This window comes from Lagenorhynchus albirostris, chromosome 2, assembly GCF_949774975.1.
Source record: "Lagenorhynchus albirostris chromosome 2, mLagAlb1.1, whole genome shotgun sequence".
NCBI lineage: Eukaryota > Metazoa > Chordata > Mammalia > Artiodactyla > Delphinidae > Lagenorhynchus > Lagenorhynchus albirostris.
In genome coordinates, this window is record NC_083096.1 from 159,605,895 (window position 1) to 159,624,156 (window position 18,262).

At 46.2% G+C, this 18,262-nt stretch overlaps 1 protein-coding gene across 1 annotated transcript in view; it reads left to right on the top strand.

Moving 5' to 3' along the window:
* CSMD2 (CUB and Sushi multiple domains 2) overlaps positions 1-18,262 on the top strand; it is a 669,690-nt gene that overhangs the window by 409,066 nt on the left and 242,362 nt on the right. Inside the window, exons 14-15 of the mRNA XM_060142710.1 lie at positions 6,327-6,653; positions 10,510-10,704. Of these exons, the coding sequence (XP_059998693.1) occupies positions 6,327-6,653; positions 10,510-10,704 (522 nt within the window). The remainder of the gene's footprint in view (positions 1-6,326; positions 6,654-10,509; positions 10,705-18,262) is intronic.

Genomic DNA, 18,262 nt, shown 5'->3' on the forward strand with positions numbered 1-18,262 from the left:
TCCATTTACATTTAAGATAATTATCGATATGTATGTTCCTATTACCATTTTCTTAATTGTTTGGGTTTGTTATTGTAGCTCTTTTCCTTCTCTTGTGTTTCCTGCCTAGAGAAGTTCCTTTAGCATTTGTTGTAAAGCTGGTTTGGTGGTGCTGAATTCTCTTAGCTTTTGCTTGTCTGTAAAGCTTTTAATTTCTCTGTCAAATCTAAATGAGATCCTTGCTAGGTAGAGTAATCTTGGTTGTAGGTTTTTCCCTTTCATCACTTTAAATATGTTCTGCCACTCCCTTCTGGCTTGTAGAGTTTCTGCTGAAAGATCAGCTGTTAACCTTATGGGGATTCTCTTTTATGTTATGTGTTTCTTTTCCCTTACTGCTTTTAATATTTTTTCTTTGTATTTAATTTTTGATAGTTTGATTAATATGTGTCTTGGCGTGTTTCTCCTTGGATTTATCCTGTATGGGAGTCTCTGCACTTCCTAGACTTGATTGTCTATTTCCTTTCCCATATTAGGGAAGTTTTCAACTATAATCTCTTCAAATGTTTTCTCAGTCCTTTTTTTTTTCTCTTCTTCTTCTGGGATCCCTATAATTTGAATGTTGGTGTATTTAATGTTGTCCCAGAGGTCTCTGAGACTGTCCTCAATTCTTTTCATTCTTTATTGTGCTCTGTGGTATTTATTTCCACTATTTTATCTTCTAGGTCACTTATCCGTTCTTCTGCCTCAGTTATTCTGCTATTGATTCCTTCTAGAGAATTTTTAATTTCATTTATTGTGTTGTTCATCATTGTTTGTTTGCTCTTTAGTTCTTCTAGGTCCTTGTTAAATGTTTCTTGTATTTTCTCCATTCTGTTTCCAAGATTTTGGATCATCTTTACTATCATTACTCTGAAATCTTTTTCAGGTAGACTGGCTATTTCCTCTTCATTTGTTTGGTCTGGTGGGTTTTTACCTTGCTCCTTCATCTGTTGCATAGTTCTCTGTCTTCTCATTTTGTTTAACTTACTGTGTTTGGCATCTCCTTTTCGCAGGCTGCAGGTTCGTAGTCATTCTTTTATTATTGATTTGTAGTTTAGTTGCACTGTGAATAGAAAATGTGTCCCAACAGTTTTTGCTTTGTGGAGGAGTTTATGGAGAATTCATTGTAGCCCAATATAGGGTCCATTTCTGTAATATTCCAAGGGCACTTGTGAAGAAGGTGCTGTTCCTTGTTTGAAGGTTACAGAGTTTCATATAACATATACACACTCATAGTATTTTACAGATCCACTGTATTTACTTTTGACTTCAAATTATTATATTTTTCTCCAACTCTTATGTTTTTGGGGGTTTTTTAATTTTATTTATTTATTTTTGGCTGCATTGGGTCTTTGTTGTTGCACGTGGGCTTTCTCTAGTTGCGGCGAGCTGGGGCTACTCTTCGTTGCAGTGCATGGACTTCTCATTTTGGTGGCTTCTCTTGTTTCAGAGCATGGGCTCTAGGTGCACGGGCTTCAGTAGTAGTGGCTCACGGGCTCTAGAGCACAAGCTTAGTAGTTGTGGTGCATGGGCTTAGTTGCTCCGCGGCATGTGGGATCTTCCTGGACCAGGGCTCAAACCCGTGTCCCCTGCATTGGCAGGTGAATTCTTAACCACTGTGCTAAAATTAGTTTATTTTGTCTGTTTCAGTGCTTTGGGGCCACATGTATCATAACTGTCATATCTTCATTTTGGAATGTGCACGTCATCCATTTTTTAAATGTCATCTTTGGATTTGAGATTTTGTTTTGTCTCATTGGGTCCCTAGTAACTGAATTATCATTTTGAAAGCATTAAAACTAGCAGTGACAACACCTGAGGAAAAGATAGTAAAAGAGGGTTTTTCAACAAAACTTTTATTTCTTACTCAAGGTCCTATTGAATAATAATCCAATATTATACACAGTAATGATACATCCATTTGGTAATGAGGTTTCCACTTTTATTATTTTTCAAAAGTCTGAACCATTTAAAGGCTTATCCAAGGTCAAGATCCATGAGCACAATGTGGTAAGAGCTTCCAAAGGGAGAGGGTACGTCATCGTTCTCTTTTACCTGGGTGATTGATAGTGATGAGATCCAATCACAATACGTTTTGTTATCCTCATTTGGAACACTGCGAAGCAAATTCTGTTGTCCAACAGAAACATTCTACTGTAATATGTAAACCTAATTTTCCAGAGTGAGAGAGATTAGACCTTTGTTGGACAAGGCACACTCCCTTTTCCTGCCCTCATTGTAACAAGTCTGAATTATACTTGGGATAGAAAACTGAGCTTTACAGGGCCACATTTCTGTTCCATTAGTGTCAGTTTATCAGCTCCATCTCTTTCCAGGTGCAAGAGGAAACATCTCTTGGTAGCAGTCCAGAGGACTCTTGTACTGAAAAAAAAAGAATCATCAAGAGTCTGGTGTGATATTATAACATCCAAGGGTCTGATATTAGTATTAAAACTCCTTTTTTTTGTGGTTTGCATTTGCCTTCACCAGTAGCTCTCAAACCCTGGCTGCACACTGGGATCACCCAGAAGCTTTTAGAATCTCTGATGCCCTGGGTGTACTCCACCAAATAAATAGGAATCTTTGGGGCCTGGGCACTGGTAAATTGTAACACTCTTCTAATCTGAAGTCTGAGCTATCTTGGCCCATTTCGTTATTCTTGACTATTCTGAGTCACTTTAACTTGTGTGTCTTTTCCCAAAATGAGGGTTATATTTTTCTAAGACAGATAAACCTGTATACATTTGCTATCATAAATGATGTTTTGTCTTTTTCCCCCTTTTTTAGCATCTTACTTTACGTTTCCCCTCTTTTTGATTCCTTGTTGTTTCCTTTGAATTCCATTTTTTTTCTAAATTGACTGCTTTTGCTTTTTCCCCTTTGGTAATTTTGAAGATAAGCTACTTTATAGTCTATTACTAATTATACTTAACATCTTTAAAGACACACGCTAACCTATATTTCTCTAATTGACCACAGAAACTATATAACAGAATTTCTTACAAAATGAGGAAATTAGCATATCTCCTTGCTTCAACTTTATACTTTACATCAGAATAATCTGCAATATTTTACCCTGGGATTTAGGCAGGAGTGATATCTTTTATCTTCTCTTCCAACAAATATTTGTTACACTTGCAGTCTGTTTTCTAACTATGTTTACAGCAATTATTTAGATTCTTTACTATATTGTTTATTTGCTTATCACCAATTTTTCTTCATTTTTTATTAAGCATAACTTTCTCATACTTGAGTTCTGCATTTTGATTCATCTCTTGGTTGGGTTGATAACATCTTGGAGTATTTCTTTAGTGTTGTATGGATAATATACTTTTTGAGGTCTTTGATACTGGAAGAGGTTTCTGTTGTCTTTGTTCTTTGACAGTTTGGCTGGGTCATATGCTTTTCTACTCTAAATTATTTAGGGACAGATCTGTACTGTGTCTAAGAGACATACATTGAGGATCACAGCATAGTATTTTTTCCATGTTTCCAGAACTAACACAGACTTTGGTCAGTTCTTTTGGTTGGGGCTTGGAATGGGATGGGGATGTGAGGCACACATATCCATGTCACCATCTCTTCAGATGGTATCAACCATTAAATGCTCGTTGATTCATTCAGCAAATATTGATTGAGCACCAACAATGTACCAGGCATTGTGGGAGCCATAGGGATTCAGAGAAATCAAACAGACAAGATTTCTGCCCTCGTGGATTACATGTGTGTGTGCTGGGGAGAGGGAGGGACAGACCATAAACAAGCCAGTGAACAAGGTAATTTTAGAGAGTGATAGGTAGATCTGCCATGTATAGCTACTCAAAATGTTGACCCTGGAGCTTTACAACATGGCAACTCTGGATAAAGGGTATAAAGAAAAAAATGTGACAGAGTGATGGAGTCAGGGTGGGGACTCAGGTGATGTTAATTAAATTCTCTGCAGTAAATCCATTTGTTCTCATGCTTTCAGTGCCTTTGAAATCATAGAGCTTTTCTTTGTCTTTGGTCTGCCTTGGTGTTGTTCTGCTGGTAGACAGGCCATGTGGTTTTTCCCCTTCTGTCTTCAAGGTAGTGGTCTTTGTTGGTTTCAGATTCCTCATTATTTGTGTTATGCTCCCAGCTGGACTACCACAAAGCCATAGATGGGATAGCTGTGTGGGGGCATCTGTGTCCAGCCTAGAACCTCCAGTTCAGGGCTGTTATAATGCTTGGGGTTAACAGATGAATCTTTAACAGATTCTAAGAACACCCCCAAGAACTCCACTATTAGACTTTGTGAGCAATACTGTTCTCATACTGGGAGACGGTGTTGCTGGGTAACTAAGGGCTTGGCCCGTGGAGTCAGGTGGATTTGAATTTGCATGGATTTGCGTGGATTTGAACTTGCTGCTAACATCTACTGGCCGCGCAGCCCTAGCAAGCTACTTAATCTCTGTGTGCCGCAGTGTCTTCATTTTTAAATGGGGTTAATAACGGTACCTGCCTCATGCCGTTTTTGTGACAGTTAAATTGAGTAATTGATGAAAGTGCTTAGAACAGTGGCTGTACTTAGTAAACGCCCAATAATATACAATGGTAATTACTATTAACTATACCTTGTGTTGCCTAAAAGCTTTTTCATGTCCTTCTCTCCCCTTGACTCAAACTTTCAATACTTATAAAATACAGAGATTATAGGGATGAGACTGATTGTGTCCTTGGGACCGGGTTCACTTTGCTGAATTTGATGGGAGGGCTTTGAGTAGCAGATTGAAAAAGTAATACCTAATGCAGAAAAGGGGAAGGTGGGTAGAGTCAGGCAGAGGAAAGAGACACTCAACGAAGGAATCACCAATCCCTTTGTTTTGTGTTTTTATTTTTTTCTTTTGCAAACATGATTTTATTATTATTTTTCACCTTAGCTTCATCATAATTAATAAGTCAAATATTATACTTTAATTTCAATATAATTAATACCAAACATCACTATAAATGTTATAAAGGCACTTAAATGTCCATATTCGTTTCTACCTTCTTTACACTTTTATATATTAAAAAATGTTTCAATGAGCCTATATCATTTTTGCAGTCAGAAAAATTAAATATTGCTTTCATTTTGAAAAACTATCACCCCCAAACCTTTTACTCTAATACAGTTTTTATTCTGGGGGCTCCTGTCCAGTCTTTACCCATATATAAGTAAATATTTAATAGCTCTAATCCAAGCATGCATATAATTTTATGAGGTACAGTTTTACTTTAAAATGTTTAACATTCTTCTTTCTACAGGGTCATATTTATCACTTTAATGATTGTGCTCAAACCGCACCACATTAAAGGCTATAATTTACCTCGCATTATTGGGCTGGCATGTAGGTTGTTCACAGTTTTTCCTCGGTAATAAAATTATGTCCCTGTAAACATCTTTGTCCATGTGGCTCTTTTTCTTTTGAATTAATTCCTAGAGATTACTGAGTCAGAATATTTGTAGAGTGTTGTGGCTGCTGGTAAGAATGCATACACTCCCTTCCAAAAGGATTATATCAACTTTACTGTGTAACTGGCCATAAATACATATGAGTTTTCACGAAGCCTTTCCTTTTAATTTTGGTTTAGTGTTTGTTTGTTTTTCCATTTATAGCACTTTGCTATGCCTCAGCCTTGTTCCAGGGTCTGTTAGTGACTGGCATGGAAAGGGTTGAAAACAAAGATTTTCAGAAGATCCTTGGAATGCATGCAGGGCCTCAAGATAAGGCGCTGTCACCTCTCTCCCCCAGTTTCTTCCAAAGCTTTGGGCTCTGAAAGATGGTGCCTACCTAGCGCCTCCTTAGCATAGTTTTGTAGCTTCAAGGCTGGCAGAATCCCCAGGGGCACGCCTATCATTTCCCCACTAAAAATGTTTAAAAGATAGAAATGGACTTGGAATATCTCCACCCTGGTTACCATCCAGGGGACCACCACCAGCTAAAAGGAGCCAGGCACTGGGACTACATTTAAGCTTGAATGGTGGGTTTTTTCCCCCAACGCAAGGGACCAAGAAGCATGCAGACCCTGCCTGGGGTGGGCTCACCGAAACGGAGAGAGGGCCAGGAGAAGACCAGCTCCACCTTGTCTGTGATTTGCCAGCGGGACCCTTCCCAACACCATGTGTGGCATTGAACCCAGCATGTCTCCCACCTAGAGCTCAGAGCCCAGCCAGTCTAGCCCAACCCTCGTGTCACCCTTTCTCTCTATTGCTCTTAGACTAAGAAATGCTCCCCCGCCAGCCCTCAGTGGCCCAGGCACAATACCAGGGATGCTCACTGACCTCCACGGCTCTTCTCTTGCAGTTTCCTGCTTCTTCAACTTCACCAGCCCCTCTGGGGTCGTCCTGTCACCTAACTACCCGGAAGACTACGGCAACCACCTCCACTGCGTCTGGCTTATCCTCGCGCGGCCCGAGAGCCGCATCCACCTGGCCTTCAATGACATTGATGTGGAGCCTCAGTTTGACTTCCTGGTCATCAAGGATGGGGCCACGGCTGAGGCCCCAGTCCTGGGCACCTTCTCGGGAAACCAACTCCCTTCCTCCATCACGAGCAGTGGCCACGTGGCCCGTCTTGAGTTCCAGACCGACCACTCCACGGGGAAGAGGGGCTTCAACATCACCTTTACCAGTGAGTCCACCCTGTGTCCTCAGCTGAGCGTCCCTCTGGGGATGTCCGGTGGAGGGAGCTCCAGCAGAGGAGTGTTGATGTGGGTGGACCAGTTCCAAGAGCCTTGCGAGGCTGCAGAGCCAGGCACGGGGCTCCAGCATGAAGGGAAAAGCGGAAAGAGCTCTTTTCTGTGGCGTCACTCGCTTTTGAGCATTTATTTCCTATGGATGTGCCACGTAATGTGAAAGGAGCCTGGGGCCTCACTTCTCCCTCCCACCCTCCCCCTCCTAGAAGGCCCAGCTAGAACCAGGAAGGGCCCAAGGGAGAGCAAGCCTTCCCCATCCCCTTCTAGCTACCGACGCCTCTCTGATGTGCTCCCCCAAGTCCTTGGACGCCTACTCACTGCCAGCTTCATGTATTCCCCGTGGGGCTGCTCACACTTTGCCAGTTCCCACTCCCGTAGGCAAACCAGAAACAGAAATCTAGAGCAGTGTTTCTGTTTGGCTCTGAGGCTCATTAGAGCCAACTCCTGGGGCATTTCCTCATGGCCCCTCTCAGGCCCACAGTCCCAAAGTCGTCACCTCCAGTTTTAGCCCTTGGCCCCTTCTCTAGAAGCAGACTGAAGCTCAGCAGTGATTACTGTCGTTTCTGTGTCTCGGCGGTTGGGCGGGGCAGAAGCTTGGAGAGTAGAAACTGCAAGCGGCAAAGGTAGCGAGAGGTGCTGTTCAGGGCGGAACCAGCTACAGACCCGGTGAACTTGGCCAATGGCAAATCTTCAGAGCCGGCCGAGGCTGGGCCCATCTGAGCAGATTAACCAGATCCTTTCCCAGAGGCTGTTTGTGAAATGCAAGTCCCCAGTTCGAGCTCCGCCCCACGAACACAGCTCACATGCAGCGCTTGTCCCTCCCGCACTTTCTGATAGAGCTGATCTCCGCCCAGCCCCCCTCCCACCCTTGGCAGAGACGTCTTGCTTCCTTGTCCCATCTGTCCCCAGGGTCTAGTTGAGCTGAAGACAATAAGTGCCAAACAGGGGTCATTGGAGACCCCAGATTCCAAGCTAAAGCCCTTGGAACACCAACACCTTCTTCGGGATGCCGGACTTGATAGAAGCAATCCGTCTTCCCAGGGATGGCTCCTCCCGGGCACTCCTCTTCCCATCATCTGTGGGCAGGAGGAAGCAGAGCCCAGTTCTGTCTTCCCTAATCTTCCCAGTCTAGCACTGCAGCCCTGGCTTTTAGTTTATCTGTCCTCATCCCTACTCTCCCATGAGGTCATGAGCTCTGGAAGGATGGGGGTATGTATTACTTATCTTTCTATGCCCTCTGCCCAGTTCAGGGTCTGGTACATGGTGAGGATCTGTAAATATTTATTGAATGGAAAGATCCATGGATGGCTAAACGCTCTTTCTTCCTCCTGGTGGGAGTGGGAAAGAGAAGGGTGAGCGCTGTCCCAGGGAAGCCCACTTATCCAGGATGGGGGAGGGCCGAGGACTCTACGGGTTCAAAGCAGGTGTGGATACACCGATGGAGGACCTGGGTCAGAAACAAATAACTCATAGTCTCCGAGGAAAACCATAGCCTAGTAGGTCCCCACTTTCCAGGAGAGGAGCAAATGCCAAATCCTCAGGAGGAAGAGGCAGAAAGCGGCAAACCCGACCTGATGAGCAAGCTCTTACCCAGCATCCCTCTCGAAGGTTCCTCGACCACTGTAAAAACGATACACATCCAATACGCCAGTAATCAAAAAACGGGCAGGCCAAGGAAGAAATGCTGACTACCACCCTAGATCCCCCCACCCAGAGGTGATCCTTGCCAGTATTTGGTGAACACTATCACAGACATTACAGGTAATTTTCTGTGCATTAATACAGATAGAGTGGGATGGATAGGTAGCAATAACTTTTAAAAATCTGAGCCCCGTCCTAGACCTGATGAATCAAAATCTCTAAGGAGTGAGGCCCTAGAATCTACCTTTTTTACAGGCTTCTGGGGTGATTCTGATGTAGCTAGTGAACCACAGTCCACGGGCAAGTGTTTGGGAACTCGTGTAGTCTCTCCCGCAGGACGTGCATCTCCTCAGTCACGTCCCAACTGACGATTGTCTGGGAAGAGCTGGAATTTGCCCAATGTCAGGGAGCTCGCATCCCCCCGCCCCCAAGACAGCTCTCTCCACAGTTAGAGAACACTCGGGGCTTCCCCTCACGGTGACCTGAAATCTGTGTCCCTGTAACAAGGCTCAGGGATCCTGTTTCCACCTCCAGAGCTCCTTGGAGGAAACCTTCTTCCATGTGAGTATTTTGGACAAAGATGAGAGTAGCTGCTGTTTACTCAGCACCTACTGTGGGGGCATCCTGCAGGCATCACTGCCAACCCTGCAACAGAAACTTCCTAAGCTAAGGTCTGTCCCCTTTCACCTGCCAGGAAACAGATTGAAAAGGTGCACAGGTAGAACTGGGCAGTGTTTAAATCCTTGACTTAGAGCATTTGCTTCAAGGTATTGGAAATAGCTGCATATCCCTGCTCAGTGTGTACACGTGTGTGTGTGTGTGTGTGTCTGTGTGACTGACAGGGTTTTGAATAGACAAACGCCTGGACTTATGGGCCCCAAGTGCCACTTTTCTTCCCACCCCGTGTTTCTAAATGTGAGGGCAAGCTCATGGTCGTAAGTTCCTAATGAGGAAAGGTTGGGAGACTGATGTCTGGGCTGACTTAAGATTGCCTTTCAGAGGGAAGGGGGTCAGGGCTCAGCTCTGTGTCAGATGCTCCCTCAGCCCAGCTTCAGTAGGAAGGATCACCAGGTTTGCTTCCAGCAAGATGACCTGACAGCCTCCAGGGCTGCTTCTGTTTCTGACTGTGCAAGTGTTTCGGTCACTAGGGAATCTCAGAGGCCTCTGAAGTGGCCCATGCCCTTGCAGCCGTGGAGCCTGGTCTCCACTGGGAAGCCACCGTCCTTAAAACAGCAGGGATGCAAATAGGGCGTGGCCTCAGACTCGAGTGTCAGAACTGGGCACCCCTGTTGGAGGAAGGTTGGGAACAGGAAGAAGGAAGGGAGCACAGACTTAAGGGGCACTGACCACCCGTCAGGTGCTTACCAAGCATTCACCACTTGCAAATTCAAATCACCTTTCATGTTATTCCTATCTCGGAACGGCCCATTTTATAGGTTAGGAAACAGAGGCTCAGCAAGAGTACATAAGTTGCCCAGAACCATGTAACTAATAAGAGGCAGAGCTTGATTAAACCCACAAGTGTTCTGACTCTTTCCTCCCGCCCCCCACCCCCCCCACCACCATGGTATTAGCAATTGTCTGGGCAGAGTGAGAGGCAGCCTGACAAGGGGCGAGGAAATGAAGGGAATGGCTTCAGACGGGGTTAATTCCAGGGCACCTACTTTATGGTGCTTGGTATCTATTAGTGTCACAGGATTTAGAGCCCGGTTTTCCTGCAACATAAATGATCCCATAGCTATCTGAAGGTGGGGACGCATGGAATGGCTTTGACATTAAGGACACAGATCTGCTCCTTAACCATGTTGAGCGTCAGTTTCCTCATTTGTAAACTGGGGTAATAATACCTACGTCACAGAATCATTATTTGGTGTAAATGAGCCAGCAGGAGAAACAGCCCGCTGCCTGATCTATAAATATGCTTTAGAATGAAGTTGGATTAGGTGCTCAGGAAGGCAGGAGATAAGTTTAACAAGTACCTGCTTTGTGCCCAGTGGGGTTCTAGGATATGTAGCTCTCCCCGCAGCATGCCAGGCTCTTGAGGAAGTGGGGGAGGTCTAGGATAGACCATGATAATGAAGCTTATTTTCTTTGGGGGTCCATCTGCACGCCAGCTCTGTCTAATCCCATCCTTGACCCGTATCCACACAGCTTTTCGACACAATGAGTGTCCAGATCCGGGCGTTCCAGTAAACGGCAAACGGTTTGGTGACAGCCTCCAGCTGGGAAGCTCCATCTCCTTCCTCTGCGATGAAGGCTTCCTCGGGACTCAGGGTTCAGAGACCATCACCTGCATCCTGAAGGAGGGCAGCGTGGTCTGGAACAGTGCCGTGCTGCGGTGTGAAGGTGCGTGCCTGCCGGGCCGGGGGCCGGGGCTGTCAGCCAGAGAGGCCGAGGAGGGGGACCGAGTGGCCCAAACCCCAGTCGTCCTCTTCTCTCAGGACATGGGACCACCCTCTCACCATCACGCCGGAATGGCCGGGGCTTTATAGAACCACAATGCACAGAAATTTGAATTATAACCAGAGATTAAACAGGAGAATCGCTGGTTCTAGACTGTCAGGCATCAAAAACACTCTTCTTTCAACTGGGAATGCTCTCAGCATCACAGCCATTAGGAGCCCCGCTCCCAGCTCCTGCACAGGGGAGCTCCATCAGCCTGAAGCAGTGTTGGCAGAGCTGTGAGTCTGCGTGTCTTTCAAGCTGCCTGCCACTCTTTCCTTCTCCACATGCTAATTTACCCCGATTCCCTGGGACATCTCCCAGGCTTGGCCTTGGTGTCCCTGTTAAATGCTGCCTTGATAATCCTTGCAGTGAATCTCCAGGAGACCAGGGGCAGACCAGCCAGAAAAAAGACACAGCTTGAAGCAAGCACAGGGGTTGTTGTGGTGTCTCCTCGGTCCTGCCTTGCCACGTAGACAGGCTTTGACTCAGTTTCAGAGGCTAGCCATCTGGTCCCCCCAACTGCAGGCATGGAAAACACAAATTAAGCTTCTTAAGGGCAGGAATTATGTAAAACTTGTGCACCAAGCACAACGCCTGGCACAGAATAGGCCCTCGATAAATACTTGTGAATAATGGGTGGAAAGTGAGTCTCCCACAGACCCCTTGAAGGCAGTGACAGTGGAGGCAAGGGCTGCAGTTCCCTGCTTCTGGGACCCAGAAAGCGCCTTCCTCTTACCTCGCGTGATGGACAGAGGGTAGCGACCTAAGGGACCTCTCCATACGCAGTCCCCAGACCCAAATCCAAGCACCCTGGCCAGCAAGGGGGAAGGACAGGAGAGCAGAGCAGCGAGGGGGGCGTGCCTCGGGGCGACCGCTGTCCCAGAGCTGACAGGCAGGGGGAGCAGGGAGGAGAGACCACCAAGGGCACAGGGTCCAAGGCAGAGAGGGTGGCGTCAAGGTGGGCCGTCGAGTCAGAGGGACCTGGGCTGGAATCCTGGCGAGTTGCCTTTTTCCCTCTGAGCCTCTGGTTGGTTTGTTTTTCTTCAGCTAAAAAACAAGTGGGGAGATGATAATAAGATGCACATGTAAAGGACACTTCCTGGCAGAGAGTGAGTTCCTAGCATAAGTGTTAGCCATGCTGTTGCTGGTGTGTAAGCTCCGTGAGGTTAGGGAATCTTCCTTGGGCTCGTACCCCCACAGCTGGCATATTGCTTGATGCCTGCTAGATGCTCAGTCAATACTGGTTGATCAATCACTGAATGAATGAATGAATGAATGAATGACTTTTTAACTAGGTTAGAGCCTCCCTCATGGCCTCCAGAGCCCTGACTCTCACCAGACTGCATTTTGTCTCCTCCCTGAAACTTACCCTCTGAGTCGCCGGGGCCAAGTGACTTGACTTCTCTGTGCCTCAGCTGCCCCATCTGTAAAGTGCAGTTCGTAATGGGAGCCCCCTCACAGGGTGGTCGTGAGCAAGCATCGCTCCTGGAGCAGCGCCTGGCAGAGGGGCAGCGCTCACTCAGTGTTGGCTGTGAGCACGATATTCACCTGATTTTAACCATTCCTGACACCATCAGATGCATATTGGTCCACTTCGGGGGATCATGGGGTGGGTTCATCCTTCCAGGTGCCTGCTCCACTCGTGACACAAACAGGCGTCTTCCTGCCCTCCACGGTCACACAACCACGTCCACACAACCTCCTCTGCTGTTTTTACCCAGCAGAGCGAGCACTTTTGGAAACAGCATAAGCTTTGGTGTCGGGGAACCATGAAACTCCTGTCTCTGCCCCCTCCCAGTTGTGGACCCGATGGGTTGGGTAGCTCCCTTGTCGGCAGCAGGGGCATAACCACTCGTGTCTGATGGGGTTGTTTGGGGGTGAGGCAGAGCCCAGGGTCTGGGGGCTTTTCGGTCAGTGGTCTCACCTTTCCTACAAGCTGGGCCCCCCAATCTCCCTCATGCTCGTCAACCTCCTCTGACTTCTTTGGTTTTCCTCGTGGTCCGTCTCATCCAGGACATCTTCCCTGCTGTCTCCTACTCACCTGATCTCTCCTTCCTCCTGGATCCCTTGCTCTATGGGCCACCGCCGGACCACCCTATCGGATATTTGGTCTCACCATGGCTACATTTTTCTTTACCAGGTCCACGATTCTTGGCCCTATCTCCCAACCAAGACTATAGGACTTCCGGGGGCAGAAGCCCAGACCACAGTGCCCCTGAGCCTGCGGGGCTCAGTCCCAGTGCAGGTGACCCCCTTGAGAGGGATCACGACTTGGTAACTACAGAACCCTCCTCCACTTTTCTGAATCAGGTGCTCCTAGACCATGGTTCTGCCGGTGCAGGTGACCCCCCTGAGAGGGATCACGACTTGGTAACTACAGAACCCTCCTCCACTTCTTTTCTGAATCAGGTGCTCCTAGACCATGGTTCTGCCGGTGCAGGTGACCCCCCTGAGAGGGATCACGACTTGGTAACTACAGAACCCTCCTCCACTTCTTTTCTGAATCAGGTGCTCCTAGACCATGGTTCTGCCGGTGCAGGTGACCCCCCTGAGAGGGATCACGACTTGGTAACTACAGAACCCTCCTCCACTTCTTTTCTGAATCAGGCGCTCCTAGACCATGGTTCTGCCGGTGCAGGTGACCCCCCTGAGAGGGATCACGACTTGGTAACTACAGAACCCTCCTCCACTTCTTTTCTGAATCAGGTGCTCCTAGACCATGGTTCTGCCGGTGCAGGTGACCCCCCTGAGAGGGATCACGACTTGGTAACTACAGAACCCTCCTCCACTTCTTTTCTGAATCAGGTGCTCCTAGACCATGGTTCTGCCGGTGCAGGTGACCCCCCTGAGAGGGATCACGACTTGGTAACTACAGAACCCTCCTCCACTTCTTTTCTGAATCAGGCGCTCCTAGACCATGGTTCTGCCGGTGCAGGTGACCCCCCTGAGAGGGATCACGACTTGGTAACTACAGAACCCTCCTCCACTTCTTTTCTGAATCAGGCGCTCCTAGACCATGGTTCTGCCGGTGCAGGTGACCCCCCTGAGAGGGATCACGACTTGGTAACTACAGAACCCTCCTCCACTTCTTTTCTGAATCAGGTGCTCCTAGACCATGGTTCTGCCGGTGCAGGTGACCCCCCTGAGAGGGATCACGACTTGGTAACTACAGAACCCTCCTCCACTTCTTTTCTGAATCAGGCGCTCCTAGACCATGGTTCTGCCGGTGCAGGTGACCCCCCTGAGAGGGATCACGACTTGGTAACTACAGAACCCTCCTCCACTTCTTTTCTGAATCAGGCGCTCCTAGACCATGGTTCTGCCGGTGCAGTGAACCACTCCAGACCATGAGTGAATGTGCCAGAGAACTCGACCTTCATTAAAGGACCTTAAAGCGGTTCACTGCTTCATAGGCTGAGTCTTAATTTTGAAATTAGAGCCGTCTCATTCGTTCTGTCCCTGGAGGGGAAAATGCTTAGGTTGGGGGACAGTGGACAACCAGAAATAAGGGGGCAGCCTGTTGGAGAGATGCTGACTTGGCACAAGGGGAGTCTGCTCAGTCTTCTTAGAATGATGGGCATTTGATACCAACCTGGTTTCCGGAGACCTGGGGAGCAGCAGGTTAGAGAGCCAGAGTGAGAGCCGGACGCCACCTAGGGTGGCCAGTTCTGGACTTGAAACCGTAGAGTAGACAGGGGAAGAAGCTCCTGGCATCTGGCCCCTCCTTGGCCCCTTTCCCTCCTGGGTTGAGCCTTGGAAGAACCCTGCTTTGTAATCAGCATCTTTGTCTTTCCATTTTTTCTAGTTTTGTTTTTGATTAAGTATCCCCACCTTGTGGACAATTAAATGTGGAAGCTAATGGTCTTTTAAAAAATCTTTTAATATATGCTAAAAGCCTCTTAGCTTTTGAGAGGCTATAAGAGGACAAGGGAGAAAATGGCTTCTTCTCCTAAATTTAGAAAGAAGGATGATCATCTGGCTGATCTAAAGCAGAAGTCGGCAAACTTTTTCTTAAAGGGCTAGCTAGGAAGTGCTTTCAGCTTTGAGGGCCCTAAGATCTCCCCTCAACTCTGCCATCGTTATGCAAAAACAGCTTTGACCAAACAGAAATGAATGGGTCGGATTTGGCCCCCGGGCTGTAGTTTGCTGACCTCTGATCTACAGAACAGAGGACATAAGAGATCCATATGTTTAAAATCAGAAATTTCCTAAGAAAGACTTCCAAGTAGTGAAACAGCTACAAAGGAACGCATGGTTTTCACCCCCGCATTCATCTCTTCCTTGTCTCTTTTAAGGAAGAACGAACTAATTACACATCACTACGGTAGGTGGTTTACAGGTGTCACCTCATTTCAGCCAGGTACCAGTCTAGGTAGCAGGTGTTGTTATTGTCCCATGAAAGCACAGAGAAGCTAAGTCACTTGCCCAGGGTCCTCCCAGCTTGTAAGTGACAGAACCAGAATCCAAACCCAGGCTCTTGGCTACCCCATTACTGTATTTTTCTTGAATTATATCACTAGAGAGAATATAATTTCAAACATATTTGTAAAAGACTTAAAAGCATCCACAAATAGGATGACAAGCAGGTTTTCTACTTTCCATATCCCAGTAGAGAATTAAAACGAAAGGAAACATATTGCCTGTCACAAAAGACAAAGGAAACAGGACACCACGTGGAAGCATCAGAAATGGACAGCATAAAACAAAATGACAGCAGTAAGACAAACGTATCAGTTATGATAATAAAGGTAATTACATTCCCTGTTAGAAGACAAAGACTCTCAAACTGGGTTTAAAAAAATATGCTGTTTAAAAGAAATACATGGGAAAAAAGGAGATAAATTATCTACAGTGAGTATGTATTTTCATTTTTAAAGTAATACTTGGTAGTTGTAAAAAATGTAAGCAATACACAAGTGCAATAAAGTTAAAGTGGAAATATTCATTTCCTAATCCCACTCCCCAGAGAAAAATGGCGTAACGCTTTGGTGTAGACACATCCACATTTTTTTCTCTCTGTATGTAAAATAAATGTGTTATTTTTATAATTTTTTTAAAAGTCTTCCAAAAAAGAAAGGTCAGTTCTCCCCACTCCCACAAGAGGAGTCTAAGTGATGGTGGTAGTTCATTTAGGCCTCTGAGGAAGAAGGGTAGTTACTGAGTTTCTAACATTATTTCATTTAATCTTCTTGTCACTCTTGTGAGAAAGATTATTATGCTCTATGCATGAGAAATCTGCAAACCAGCAAGGTGAATTGACTTGCCTGCGATTGCCCAGCTAGTAATAATTGAGCACTTACTATGTGCTAAATACTAGGCCAACTGCTTTACATGCACTGTTGTATTACATCTTCATGATGACCCTACAGGGAAGGTACTGTTATGATCCTCACTTCACAGATAAGGAAACTGAAGCACAGAGTGGTTAAGTAACTTGACCAAGGTCACACAGCTAAGTGAACGGGAGAGTCCAGATTCAAATTCAGATATTTTGATACCAAACGATCACTTTGAACCACCAAATGCGGTCTGACTCCAAAGTTCATTCTCCTTTTGCTCTACCACAGAATGGTGGAGGATAGGTGGTGAGGGGTATGGGGGGGCGGGGGGCGGTAGTGGGGAGGCAGCGCTGGAGGGAGTCAAGGGAAAAGCTTCCACTGCTTCTAGATATTCACACTGAGACCCCTTTGAGGGCAGTAGTCGGGGTGGGGGGGGTGCATTCCCACGTCCACCCGTAGTGGTTAGAAATGGAGGCTCTGGAGCCAGACTGCCTGGGTTTAAATCCTGGCCCTGCTGCTTCCCTGCTGTGTGTTTCTGGACCAGTTACCTAAGCCCTCTGTACCCGTTTCCTCAACTAGGAAATGAGGCTAACGCCAGTACCCGCCTTAAAGTTTGCTGTGAGGGTGAACATACAGGAAAAGCAGAAGCACACATGCGGCCTGTGAGGGCTCAGGGAGCATGAGTTCCCGGCATCACTCTATCCCATCACCACCCCCAAGTGCCCTTTGCCTCGTACAACTATAGCATCCAAGGTCAGGAGAGGTGGATCCTCCCTCACAGGGGACACCAGCCCCTCATCAGAAGCCCAGCGTATTAGCCATCTCGTGCTGCCATAACAGCATATCACAAACTGGGTGACATAAACAACAGAAATGTGTTTTCTCATGGTTCTGAATGCTGGAGGTCCAAGATCAGGGAGCCGGCAGGGTTGTTTCTCTCTCCTTAGCTAGCAGATGGCCATCTTCTTGCTGTGTCCTCACATGGCCTTTTTCTCTGTGTATGTACACTCCTGATGTTTCTTCTTGTAAGGACACCGGTTCTTTTGGATTAGATCCCATCCTTATGCCCTCATTTCACCATCGTTATGTCCTTAAAGGCCCATCTCCAAAGCCAGTCACATGGGAGTTAAGGTTTCAACCTATGAATTTGAGGGGGCGCACAATGCGGTATTTCGTTCCTTCCACAAACTATTTATTGAGCACCTACTCTGTGCCAGGCACTGGGATAAGGCACTGGGTACCTCTTTTGTCTTATTGCTGAATTCTTCTCTCTGTTCAAGGCAGGACCCTCTCCTCTTTTTTTGTCTTTTCCGTGTGTGTGTGTGTGTGTGTGTGTGTGTGTGTGTGTGTGTGTGTCTGTGTATATCCTTCTTTTCACCCTAACAATTTTAATGGAAAATTTCAGAGAGAATAGCATAGCGAACCCCATGTACCCATCACCTGGCTTCAACAATTATAAACTCATGGCCTATTTCATTTCATTCATATCCTCTGCATTACCAGTATCTCCCACCATTACCCTGCTCTGGGATTATTGTGAAGCAAATTTCAGGCATAATATTTCATGCACAACATTTTAGTGTATATTTCTAATGGATGAAAAGAAACTCCTTAAAACAGAACCACCATGCTATTATCTTAAAATTATGAAAGTAATTACTTAATACAACCAGGTTTCCATGATTATCTATCTAACCCTTTCTTTCATAGTATTTTTTAAGAAGTCAGAGCCCTAGTGAGGCTGTATGTCTCAAGTCCTTTTTAATCTGTAGGTGTCTTCCCACCCTCTTGCGATATTTTTGTTGAGGAAGCCAGGTTGTTTATCCTGAGGAGTCTCCTGCAGTCTGAATTTTGGCGATTACATCCCTAGGAGGTTGTTTAACATGATCCTCTCTCTCTTATATTTCCTTTAATTGGCAGTAAGGTCTAGAAGCCTAATCAGATTCAGGTTCTGGTGTTTGGCCAGAATATTTTATAGGCAGGGCTCTATGCCTCTATCGGATGCATGTAATGTCTAGTTGTTTCCCTTTGGGTGATGTTAGGAGCCATCAGTGATCATAGCCTAGAGATTACAAAATGATAACATTCCATCTCTTCTTTTATAAGCTGGAATACTTACGGAAAACTTGCCCTGATCAACTATTTGGTTACCCTGTGGTATAGTTCATACAGGAAAGACA